Source organism: Spea bombifrons, chromosome 2 (assembly GCF_027358695.1).
Source record: "Spea bombifrons isolate aSpeBom1 chromosome 2, aSpeBom1.2.pri, whole genome shotgun sequence".
Lineage (NCBI taxonomy): Eukaryota > Metazoa > Chordata > Amphibia > Anura > Pelobatidae > Spea > Spea bombifrons.
The window spans coordinates 25,897,001-25,910,579 of NC_071088.1; the positions used below are offsets into that span (position 1 = coordinate 25,897,001).

The 13,579-nt window shown below is 43.4% G+C and overlaps 2 protein-coding genes across 2 annotated transcripts in view; both read left to right on the forward strand.

Annotated features, from left to right (window-relative positions):
- LRRC75A (leucine rich repeat containing 75A) overlaps positions 1-13,579 on the forward strand; it is a 102,760-nt gene that overhangs the window by 38,084 nt on the left and 51,097 nt on the right. The gene's annotated exons all lie outside the window — the stretch shown is intronic.
- On the forward strand, positions 8,359-9,820 carry LOC128474821 (regulation of nuclear pre-mRNA domain-containing protein 1A-like). Its single transcript, XM_053457222.1, has one exon. It carries the CDS (start codon positions 8,464-8,466, stop codon positions 9,379-9,381), a length of 918 nt encoding a protein of 305 aa, XP_053313197.1. The 5' UTR covers positions 8,359-8,463; the 3' UTR covers positions 9,382-9,820.

The window sequence follows — 13,579 nt, forward strand, 5'->3', positions numbered from 1 at the left end:
TTAGATGAATTAACATTTACTGGTAAAACTTTTTTCCTATAGGGTCGTCTTATATTCAGGCTTTTTCTTTTTTTCCTAAATTAGTATTCAGATTTGGGGGGTCGTCTTATAATCAGGGTCGTCTTATAATCGAGCAAATACGGTAAAAGGACCACATAGGCAGCCAGTCTTTAGTCCAGTGGGACTTTGAGTTGTTTATGACTTGAGAATGTGGTTTCATAAATCATAATTTGTTGGATTTGTATACAAATGTGTATTAACAGCTACAATTGTAGTTTGTGAATGTAGTGGAGCAATATAAAAATACACAGTGACTTTTGGAGCAGCCCCTATTAAAAATATATTTTAAATCCACGACAGCCATTCATTCATACATTTTGTATCATCCTGTAATTTCATTCAGGGTTGATTCCGTCTTGTATATTACATTCTCTAGTATACATATTCTTTAAATTCACTTATTTTGTGACGGGACGCTGCTTTATCAGCATTCAGATCATTAGCAATCTCTAAAGTCTACCATATGCTGTTTATTTCACCAGTGACCAGATGTAGTTGTTGTAGGTGTGCAGATGTGATATCTTTGCATGCAAAGCGATGGGTAAACTGGGAGCTCTATAAAATCGCAGAAAATGCTATTTATATAAACTTTTATGAGCAATAATTAATGAAATATCCTGCATTAGTTATAATACACAATCATTGTATTACACTATCTCAACCTTGCTGAGCAAAATATATCATATATGTTTTAAGGTTTTAAAATTATATTGGATTAGGTTTTGAATTTAGCAAATAAAATGCAGTAAGCATTCCAGGAACACTCCAGATTTCTCTTGAAGGCTCCAGGTATAGCAACTCACTTCCAAAGCAGTCTTTATTTGATTTCTAGGAAGGGGGTCATGTTTAGCTCCCCCTGCCCCCTTCTAACCTGCCCTGTCCTTTCTACCCTTGGTAGTGCAGCTAGTCCTACCTACCCCATATTGGCTTCACCCATGTAGAGATGGAGACTTAAGAGGCAGCATGCCACGAAAAGGTTAAGGTATGTTAGTATGGCCCAGGCCCAAGCATAGCTCTTCTGTCCATGCTTACCTGTGATGGACCAAGGGTTTATGTAACGTGAAAATTCAGATGCTATTTTCATATACTGTAAAAGCAACACCCCACATAGTGCAGCCATAGTAGCTTGTCCAATAGGATAGTGCTCTGAAACTCAGCCGCTAGTGGATAATTCACGACCAGTTAACTGCGAATTTCTTTGAGGAGGAAATATTGCCGGGCTTTACCCACACTCTCCGATTCAAGTTTTGCTTCCCGGGAGTCAATTTCGTCAGTCTATGGACATGTGATGGTCAAGCCCGCACTCAAGGGCGTCACTACGGGGGTGCAGGATTATTCTTTGCCCCCCACCACCAAAACTGCAACCCTCATCTAAGTGCCTTGCGTTCTGTGGGCCCCGTGGTGAATCACATTGCTGCCAGCAAAGTGATTCCCCACGAAGCCCATAAAACGGCAGCGTATCTCTAGGGGAGGGGAGGGGCGGGCGAGCGAGCGAGCGTGATCTCCCCAACTACCCCTGATCAGCGGGCGCCCTCTAACCAAGGGCTGGTTAGCGGGCGCCCTTACATTCTCCCTCTAACCAGCCCAACATTAGGGAGCTCGAGGTCTGGCACTTCAGACCTCGGCTTCCGTGCTCCCTAATCACTTCGCGCCTGCTATTGATGCCGAGCGCGGGGATGACGTCATATCCCCGCGCTCGGCATCAATTGCCGACGCGTAGTGATGAGGGAGCAGTAAAACAGAGGTCTGAAATGACGGACCTCACGCTCTCACAACTGGATAGAAGATGAGAAAGGTAAGAGATGGGGGAAAGGGGTATAAGTGCAGTGTATGTGTATATATATGTGTAAGTTAAGTGTATGTGTGTATATATATATGTGTTTGTAAGCTGGTGTGTGTGTAAGTGTATATATGTATGTGTGTGAGAGCAGTGTATAAATTTGTATGGACAGGCGTATGTTAGTATGTGTATATATATATATATATATATATATAATGTGTGTGTGTGTGTTTGTAAGCTGGTGTGTGTAAGGGCAGTGTATGTGTGTATATGTTTGCGTGTATGGACAAGTGTGTGTAAGGGCAGTGTATGTGTAAACGTGTGTTTGTAAGCTGGTGTGTACGTGTATATGTGTGTAAAGGAAGCGGTGTGTGAGGGCAGTGTATGTCTATACATGTGTGTGTGTGTGTGTTGACAGGCAAATGTTAGGGCAGTGTATATATGTGTGTGTGAATGGACAGGTGTTTGTAAAAGCAGTGTGTGGGCAGTTGTGTGTAAGGGCAGTGTAGGTGTATATGTGTGTTTATGGTCTGTCCAGTTACACCTTTGTGAATAGCTGAGACCCCAAAGGTGATCGTATAACCTTTAGTGAAGCCAATTCGCAACTTATCCTCAAATCAGCGCGGTACTAAGCTGTTCAGGTCAAAAGCAAACTATGACAATTTATAACCATCTTCAACACAGGAAGTGACATATGTGTATGTTTTTGTGTGTTTATATTTTTACACACCTGTAAAGTATTGTGCTGTACACTTTAACATAGGGACATTGAAATCTAGTTCATGGAGGTAGCAAATGTGCCATGTTCTCTGGATACCAACAGATTGCTTAGTGATATACACAGTGGTAGTTGGTAACTACATGTTAGGAAAAGGCTCAAATCTGGGAGCTGCCAAAGAATCCTGAGAATATAGTTCAACACCAACTGCAAGTAAGTGAGATAGCATGATTTTTTATGATAATTTTCTATTTCATTGAGGTCACTGGTGAGCCGTACCATACATTTCCATGAAACAAACATCGATCACACTCTGCTTCTGTAGGTCTCTTAAGTAAACCTTGCATGGCCTAAATATAACGAACAAGTCAATGGTTATGAATGTTCCTAAGTGTTTCAAGAGCTGCATCGTTCAGCTTAGAGTTGGCATCTCGGCCATTTAAAACCTGACACTTATGAATTCTACAGGCCAGCTTTGATCATCAGTATGTAAAACTCGTACACCCTGTATGTATTGTAGATAGTACTGCATATCATTTGTCAGACTGGTCTGCAGTGGGTACAAGGCACGAGGTGGCAGCTGTATTCAGTAAGAGCATAAAGCTTATGTGTTTGCACTCGCCTTCTGCCGTGATACACTCACCTCCAGCCTGCTCCAGCTCTGACTTGGGGGAAAGCCGGGGCATGGATCCGTTCGGACCCCCAGGTGCATGTGTGGAAAGGTCCAAGTTAAGAAGGTCCAAGTTAAAAACTGTTATCTGCTAGTTCCATTTGTAGAGAAAAATGGTCTTCCTTTGTTTAGCATGAAATTGCACGCATGTCCTACCGATTGGATCTATTACAGTTTACAAAGCTGTTGTATAATGCATTAAAAAAGAGTTTCCGTCTACCCAGGAGGAATGTGATCTTTATGGACCTGCAAATTTGCAAATCTTAGATCCCTGCTGTACCTGAATATCAACGATGCATGTCAACCGTCCAGGACTTCAAAGACGCTAACCAGTTTTAGCTTATTGCCTTGTGATTTTATTCGTTTTGGCATTTGTTCAGAGGTTTTAAATGTGAAATTGTCCTCAAAGGATTGCAGTTGATGCACTTCTGAGTTGGTTATCCATTTAGAAAAGGTTGATGTGTTGGCATATGTTGTGGATGTGGACTTTAATTGATTAGATTATGCTGCTTTTCTCTGATAGCACCTGTGACAAATTAGTCAAATTAGGCTGCTAAGGTACGTGTTCATTTGCTCAATGATGTGAGCGGACCTGCGCAGTCATGTGCATTGGAAAGTTCTGTCTGCTGATGACTTATTACCCTCGGCAATCTGACTTTTTAGTAAATGTTGCGTCTTGGTTCACAACAGAGACATGCAAATTAGCAGAGCCTTCTGCTTCTGCTGATAAGATCCATTACACTTGTTCTAAAACACATACCAATAGAGAATTATCACTTCAAAGTGGTTTTATATTCACAGTACATATTACACGGTCCGGCTGTCATGTGTTTTCTTTGCTTTGTTGGATGCCTGCGCCATTAAAAATTTTGAGTTATCGGGGACATCTGACAGGTATGATCAAACTGGCATATCGGCATACCTGGGAACTTTCCAGGTTTGACCCGGAGATTGCCGGGTGAAGCACCGCTTCTCCGGGTCAAGATCCGAATCCTCCGGGTCGAGGTCTTGACACGCCCCGCTCTCCACCCATTTTCCCTTTAAATGAGGGTGTTACCTGCTGCCGTCAGCGGGAACTCCCACTGACATCAGGGGGACCTCCCATTGACATCAGCGGGAAGGCCCCCGACGTTGGCGGGTCATCCCAGTAACGTCAGTTGGAACTCCCACCGATGTTACAGGACCACCCGCTGACGTTAGTGGGCAGTCCTGGCCATGTCCCGCAAGGGAAGGCCAGAGCCCAGAAGTTCCCAGGTATGCATATTGCTGAGTGCTTCTAAATTAGAACACTATGAAGCAGGTGCAGAACTCCTGTCATGTAGTTGGGGGCATAGTGATAGATATCTTTGCAAAAATCATCAATAATCATCAAAGTTTGCCTTGAAAACTCTTGTGATCTCATCATATTGATCAGATGGTGTAACAATACAGTTCCGTATTGATGTACCGTATTGGCTCGAATATAGGCCGCACTTTTTTCCCCCACTTTAAGTTTTTAAAGTGGGGGTGCGGCCTATATTCGGGGTCTAGCGCCCGACGCCCGGGACATGCAGTCCCGGGCAGGCAGCGGGGTTAGGATACAGATCCCCCGCAGCGGTGCAGGGGACCCGTATCCTACTCCCCGATACGCTCAGACAGCCTCCCCTGCCAGCACTTCCCACGGGGGGGGTGCCGGCACGGGAGGTTGTCTAAGCGTTTTACCTCTGCCCACCCCCTACTTACCGGAGCAGACTCCCGGGTGTCTTGCGGGGCCGGCGGGAGACATCTACGCAATACGCGTATGCAACTTCCGGTACCGGAAGTTGCATACGCGTATTGCGTAGATGTCCCTCGCCGGCCCCGCAAGACACCCGGGAGTCTGCTCCGGTAAGTCGAGGAGGGGGGGCAGAGGAGGACAGTGGCAGCATATCTCGGGGGGGGAGGGAGGAGGAGGACAGTGGTAGCATATCGGGGGGGGGGACAGTGGTAGCATATCGGGGGGGGACAGTGGTAGCATATCGGGGGGGGGGGGACAGTGGTAGCATATCGGGGGGGGGATGAGGACAGTGGTAGCATATCGGGGGGGGAGGACAGTGGCAGCGTATCTCGGGGAGGGAGGACAGTGGCAGCATGTTTTTTTTGGTGCTTTTTTAAAGAAAAAAAACTTTTTCTTTAAAAAAGCACCAAACTTTTAGGGTGCGGCCTATATACGGGGGCGGCCTATATCCGAGCCAATACGGTATATCAGACTGGGCATTGAGTCACCTTAAGTCACGTGGCAGCTCTGAAACTCATTTTGCTCGGCTTCCTAGTTATCTAGTTCAAGAAGAGAGCATTCTCTGCCTTCTCAGCCCATGTTACAGACGTATAAAAACTATACTTAGCAATACAAGAGAAGAGAGAGAGAGAGAGGTTTCTGTGCTCCCTTGTGCTTGATCACAAAGGGATTATGGAAAAAGTAACTTTCCTTGCTGTTGTTTTGCATGGGAGGGACAAAAATAATGCTCCTCACACCTATGAGTTCCAACCCGTATACTGCAACACAGTATTTTGCAATTGTTCCTATGATTTAAAGAAAAAAGAGTTAGTAGATCACATAGGCCAGTCATATTTTGCGGAGGCATAAGTGTGCGGCATGGGAACACGTTCAGATCTGAAATTGCTGTGGGTGTGTGTATATATATATATATATATATATATATATATATATATATATACTGCCTGTTATCATGCATATGATATTCTGTTTGTTTAGAAGTGTTTATCCAATAGGTTTCCCTGTAGATCTGAAAGTGTGTGGGTGATGGTGTCTGGGCTGTTTGCCTATCAGTCTGTGCGTGGGTGTGCGTGTTTGGGCTGATTCCTCTCTGCACTGCGTAGATAAGAAAATATCATCGTCTTTAACTTGTGAACAAGCTGCAGGTATGTGAGTCACTTGTTTGCATAGCCCACATGGGATCGACATGCTTCCAGACATAATTAACACTTTATTCGTCACTTCTTATACTTGATGTGGGGAGTGAAGGGTTTTAGCATCTGCATTGCAATGTCTTGATGGATGTAGACAAACCACATGTGGCAGGTACCACCGTAGTTAGGACTGTATGGATGAATCCCTCTCCTTTTCTAATAGCTAGGAGGATACCCGAAACAATTCTCTATATTGATTACTTAGTGCTTCTTACCGTTCAAACAAGACACTTATTGGATTAATGCCTTAAAAACGGTGTCTAGAATGCTATAGTAACCTGAGGATATTTCCTACCGCTGTGCTATGTACTGCAGTGCTTTGATGCACATTCATAGTAAATGTCTGTATAAAAAATCCTTTATTTTACATGATAATAAGAATAAAGAGCAAATCCCTATTGGGAATGGCAGGTCCCAGTGGTGGTTTTGCTTAAAGTTCTATATTATCGATTTAAGGTAGTCATTTACATTGGACTCCACAAATATAAGACCTGAACTATCACCCCTAGCCCCACTGTGTACAAATACCTCCAAGTTTCCCAGTGCAAAAAGGACTTCAGTATGCATTTAACAATGGGAGGCTTCTTTGAAGAAAAACATAAAAAAACAGACTGTAGATTTGAGTTGCTAAACATACAGCAAAGATCCCAACTTTTTATTCCAAATTGGTGTGCAAGAAATGAAGGGTTTGGGCAACTTAAAAGTGGGTAGGGCTGGAGCCATGGCCACCCACATGCCTTACCTGAAGAGCAACAGCACATACCTCTTTTTGAGTTTTTATAGCTCCATGATCTAGCCAAAAGCAGATCAGAGGATCTCCACAACCAGCCCGTGATCCCAACTGCCCTCAGTGGGGCAACCAATAAGGGAAACAGGACAGTGTTCAAGAATAGGGTCTGTCCCATGCAAACCAAGAATGTTGGGAGGTATGGCATTTTAGCGTATATGAGAAATGTGAATAATAATGTGCCTTATGATAAATTAGTTATGCACACTGGGTTTCCGTCCTCTATCCTTGCCTCCTGCACCTTGTAACTCTAGAGAGTTGTACTCTGTGGTACAGGAAGAATGCTTCACTACTTTCACCTGTCAGGATATTCATATCTCAGAAGGGCCTCTATTTGTGTCTGGGCTTTCTTGGGGATTATGTTCTAAATCAATAATATAAAAAATCTATTTTGACCTTATGACAGTTCGTATGCAATGTTCATGAAGTGAACATTGCATTGAAAAAAACCAAGAAATAAATTCAGAAGATTTTAAAGCATCCATCAGATGTGAAATACAATGATGTCTATGGTAATATTTATTAAAGGATATCCATGTACATAAATACATCTGCATTTTTTAATGTTTTTATTCATACTATAATGAATATTACTGTGTATATATAACAATATTACCTTGTATATATAATTAATATACCTGGGAACTCTCTGGGTTTGGTCCGAAGAACTCTGGGAGAAGCGCCGCTTCTCTGGTTATCCGGGTCGACATCAGAATCCTCTGGGTGGGGGATGTTGACATACCTGACTCCATGCCCATCTTCCCTTTAACTGGGAAATGCCCACTGACATCAGCAGGAACGCTCCCATGTCAACAGCACCACCCACTGACGTCAGTGGGCAGTCCTGGCTGCGTCCTGCAAGGGTAGGCTCCGGGTAGCCGACGCCCAGAAGTTCCCAGGTATGATAATTACACTATGATCAAGTTAGTAATTGAATTATGATAAACACAATTTTTGCGCATGTTTCAATATAAAAAAACAGATACCAATCGTCAGTTAGTAGAGTTCAGATGTCATAAATCAAACACACAGTCTGTTTCTTTATTAGGAGGATGTGTGCGTGTAAAATAGTAGTAAAATAAAGAGTATAAATGTAAGAAAGAGGGTGAGCTAAGAAAAAAGTGACAGAGGAAAGGGAAAAAAAGTCCAATAAAAAGGCCATCGTCAAATAAAAAAAAATTAAATAAGCTTGATACCAAATACAATGGATCGTGTAACAAAACCAATACAAATCCCTGTGATTTATATATAGTCGTTAATAAACCGTATAGGAAAAAATTTGAAATAATCAAACGAACATATGAACTAAATATCATGTTTACAACATCCATGGCTTAAGCAAGCTACTTGTGATGTAGACAGTTGCTGCATTGTAGCAAACATTCCATTTAGCAGGTAGTGGCTCTAAGTGTCACTGTTGTCCAGCAGACTGCACTGAGGGACCAACCTGGGTTCACCAGTAATGATTGCATAGTTTGGACTAATTTGCTTCAGTTAGTATGGCTACATTCTCAACAGAGTCTTTTGAGAAGAAGCTCTCAGAGCTGAGATACAACAGGACAAGCGTTCATACCCTGTCCTACTGGCTCATCCACTACAGGAAGCATTCTCAGGTCATCGTTTCTGTGTGGCACAGAGAGCTGCGTAAGGCAGAGCCAAGTAGGAAGCTGATTTTTCTATACTTGGCACATGAGGTTATCCAAAGCAGCACAAGAAAAGGACCAGAATACACTGAAGAGTTTGCCCGTGTCATTGTGGATGCCTTTAAACATGCTGTACCGGAGTTAGATGGCACCGGTAAGAAACACCTAGGCAAATTTCTTTCTGTCTGGGAAGATAAGGCTGTGTATAACCGTGTGATTTTGGAGCAGCTGAAGATAATACTTTATGGTGAAAAGAAGCCAAAGAAGCGTTTGTATAGTGAGGTGAAAGGAGGTGGTGATGATGATGCAATTCCAGCAAAATATAAACCAGCAAAAGCACCTTCAACGGCCAATAATCTTCTGCGTGTTATACAAGGAGTTGAGAGTGCAGCCTCCAGAGATGCAGCTGTGCACCAAGAGATATCCTTCATACCTAGAGAGGTGCAAGATTTGTCTTATTTGGGCAAACCTGGTGATCTGGAGTATTGCCGTAAGCATTCCACACTTGTACGAGATGCCTCCAAACTGCTGGCAGAAGGCTATGGTAGACTGGCAGCGGAAGTCGATGACAGGAAGCAGCTGATTGGAATGCTGTCCAACTTTTTGCAACATCAGAAAGTGGTGAATGATGAAAAGGAACACCAACTGGAAATGTACAAGAACATGTTGGAAAGAGCAAAAAAGATTCAGGAACAACTGCGCACTCGGCTTGAAGATAAACCTGATCTTACTCACCTCTCAAGTGGTTCAAAAAATGAGGAATATCAGCCGTAGGCTTTACATATGTGCCTCGAAGATTGAAAATAAGAACTATCGTCTCCTGGATTACATTTGGAGAAATATTACTATTATTTATATATGTAGTTGTGGAATATTCCAGACAATAACATCAAAATAAATATTGTATTATAGTGATAAGTTATGCATTTGAGTCCCATGCAGTTTTTTTCATCTAATATCATACCTTCCTCTAGCACTTTGTAAAACCCTTTGTTTTAGTTCCCTTCAATTTTTTGTGCTTTATGGTCCCCATCGGCAGAAGGCAGAAGGAGGACATCAAGGTCTACTCAACAATAACAGAGCAGATCACTCTTGGGGCAAAACATTGGACAGTTACACTATACTTACTTACCCAGGGTGGTGGTAAAAACATTACTTGCCACTCTGATAATGATCAACTCAAACTGTCAAGGTCTGGTAGCCATGAGGAGGAGTGCGTCTATATTCTATAGGCTTATGGATAAACAATGATTGTGGTGCAAAGTTAAGAAAGAGGACGGATAACGACACCAATTCATTGAAAACTCCTGCTGACTGAATCTTTCTACTATTGCTATGATTATAAGAACCTTTTCACTAAAATCATATTTTGTTGTGTATCGCTGTAGATCATAGGATTTAAGAGACATAATACTCCAAACAGTGTGACTAAAAAGCAAACCATTAACTTAGTCAATAATATTCAAAATTGTTGTTGAGTTGGATTGGAAATATGCTGATATGATGTGTGATATTTCTTTCCAAAATGTTACATTTTATTCTGATTTGCTGAAAACCTTTTTGGTGGCTCTCTATGCCAGCAGTGGGACTCAATCCAGTACATACACTGATACACACACAAACGCATTATCCCTGTACATATATTTATATATACTGACTCTGATACATTCTGGGCTAACTACGTTAACTATGTTATCTCTCCAGCCTGAATATGCCACAGCCTGTCTGGGATTCCTGGTGCTTATACTGGCACATTATGGCTCATAGCATCTCCGCAACGGATGCCAGGGTCTGGTAGAGAATGTCTGCAAGGAGTGATGGAGGTGGACCTCTTTGCAGCATTTGGGACAGAACCCCCTGCTAGCATCTTTTATAAATGTATTGTTTCATATTGGGGTTGACCTTGAACTGCGAATTAATTTACTTTTCTGCCCGAGTGAAAGTTCTGATCCCCAATAAAAGCACTCAAAGAGCATATTTAACACAGGGCAAATGGGACAGATGTCCTGGACTAGGGCTGCAACCACCAATAGATAATAATCGATAATGAAAATCGTTGTCAATGATTTTCATTATCGATTAGTTGATTTGATTTTATCAAATATAAGATGAGGGTTTTTTCAGAGCAAATGCTCTGAAAAATACCCTTTATTTTATAATCTGACCTCTGATGCGCGCAGACATCCTCCGCTTCTGCCCTCCACTTACTGTGGGACTTCTATGATGTAGCACCTGCGAAGCTCCAGCAAAAGCGCCGGTAGCAGAGGTTTATCTACGTGCATCGCGCAGACTTTCGCCCAATAGGCACCAGGGAGCACGGGGACAAGGCTTGTGGTTGGGGCAGAGTAGCAAGTCAGGGGGCACAGAGTGGCATACCTGCGGGGCATGTGGCATATTTGGAGGTATAAGACATATCAGGGGGCACGGTGGCATATCTGGACGTATAAGGCATATCAGGGGGCACAGTGGCATATCTAGATGTATAAGGCATATCAGGGGCATATAAGGCATGTCAGAGGGGCAGAGTGGCATAAGGCATAGCTGGGGGTGGAGTGGCATATCTGGGGGTATAAAGCATATCAGGGGCAGAGGCATAGCTGGGGGTCATAGAGCATATCTAAGGGTATAAGGCATATCAGGGGCAGAGTGGCAAGCCAGGGGGGGGGAATGTGCATAACTGAAAATTAAAAGGAAATAAAAACAACAAATGCATTTTTTTAAATCAGTTTTTATTAAATATGAAAAAAATGTGAATTCATTTTTACTAGTAAAATGTCTTTGGGTAATAAAACCTAGTTTGAGAACTATTATCTTTGGGTTATGTTCTTCTACCTTTAAAATATAGCTTTTATTATTATGTCAGTAAGGTGTTTAGAGAAATGCCACCGTTAGTTGCAGCCGTATCCTGGACACAAAGTTACCTTTGGGGCCAGGGTCAACCCTAGAGCCGATAGCACCCTAGACTTTTCATTTTAGATAGCTTTATGCTTTTGAACATAGACTGGATGTTTACACAGTTTAATTTATAACTTCCATTCTCTGTTAGTTTCCTGATTGTTGTGTACTCTTGAATACCAAAGCAGCGCATCATGATCTGACCAAGGAGAAGTCCTGTGTGTGTAATTTGGGTGCTGGTCAGGTTCTATGTGGCCAATGTGGATGGCAGGGATGGCTTTGGGGTGTGCAACCTGTGATCTGTGCCTGTTATTCAGGGGGTTTTATCTATGCTGAGTTTTTATGTGAATTCCAATTGCTCTATACCTGCAAAGCTGCGTTTATGTGTTATTCTGTTAATCTATATCGCTATCAGTGGCGGAACAACCGGGGTGGCGACTGCGACCGGGCCCTGGAGTTCTGCCAGTCAGGGGGGCCCAAGGAGTGGCGAGCAGTCGTTTTCAGCAACCGCTCGGCGCCCTTCTGTCACCTCTGCTCCCTTCCGCCGCCTGCCTCAGCGCTGCCTCAACTGCAGTGGTGGGAGCGTGAGGCTTCTGTCTCGGGTGCCGGCGCTTCACGCTGAGCAGTGAAACCGCGCGCACAGCAGCGAGACAAAGGCCTTACGCCCCCACCACAGGACTGCACGGTAAGTGACCTATAAAGGGGGGTAGGGAGAGGGTAGATATTGAGAAGGGGAGGGTAGATAGTGAGAAGGGGGTAGGGAGAGGGTAGATAGTAAGAAGGGGGTAGGGAGAGGGTAGATAGTGAGAATGGGGGGAGAGGGGGTAGAATGGGTTGGGGGTGGGGGCCTTTAACAGATTCTCGCACGCCCTGAGGCTTCAAGTTACTCCCCTGATCGCTATGTTATGTTTCCATACATCATTTATGTATGCCCGCAAATACAGGGTTTGTATGTCTTATTCATTTTATCAATACCTGCAATGCTGTTTCCATGGGTTGTTTATTTGATCTATACCCTCTGTACTGAGTTTACATTTATGTTTCCATACATTATTTATGTATAATATAGGGTTTGTATTTTTTATTCAGTTGATCTATACATGCAAGTGCTGTTTTATGTGTTTAGCTGATTTATACCTGAACTACAGGGTGTGAGTAAAAGAGCGGTATTGCTTAGTGAATGAGGGGACAAATGGACTCTGGTGATAATTATGGGGGAGAGGACCTCTCTCATGGTAGCGTCAGAAGGAGGGAAGACTGCACTGACTCTCACAGTCTTCCCCTAATCTGCAGTCAGCGTGGCAAATATTTTTTTGTGGGGTAGCCCAAGGTAATGCTCAAAGTAATGCTTTCCTGGGGTCCAATTTTTTCAATATAAAATATATTGGCAGCAGGGTCTAATAATTATATATATACATATACATATATATATATACATATATATATATATATATATTGTCAGCAGGGGCTAATATTCATACCAGGGAACTTCTCGGCTCCGGGTACCTGGAGCCTTCCCTTGCGGGACGAGGCCAGGACTGCACACTGATGTTGGTGGGTGGTCTCGCTGACGTAGGTGGGCAGTCCCGCTGGTGTCGGGCATTCTCGCTCACGGCAGCGGGAAACATCCCCATTTAAAGGGAAAAAATGGGCGGGGAGCGGGCATGTTAAGACCCCGCAACCCGGAGGATTCGGGTCTTGACCCGGAGAACCGGAGGTATTCTAATATTAACCCCTTAATGACAAAGCCCGTACATGTACGGGCTCAAAATGCATTGTTTTCAATGGGCCCCCCATTGCCCTTAAGGGGTTAATATATGAAAACTAACTGCCTCTTCAACTGTTATCATTTTGAAATCATGGCGAGATGCAGCAGAGGTTGTCTATGCACATCGCGCAGATGTCCACAGACTACCCCCCGCTAGACACCATGGAGTCTGGGAATGCATTGTTAAGCCTGGGGGTGGGGGGCAGAGAAACATATCAGGGTGGCATAAAGCACATCATAAGGCAGAGTGGCATACTGGGTGTTATAAAGCATATCTGGGAGCAGAGTGGCATATCAGATGTTGTAAAG

Coding starts and splice junctions, on each gene's coding strand:
- LOC128474821 (XM_053457222.1), top strand. CDS start 8,464: ATGGCTACATTCTCAACAGAGTCTTTTGAGAAGAAGCTCTCAGAGCTG.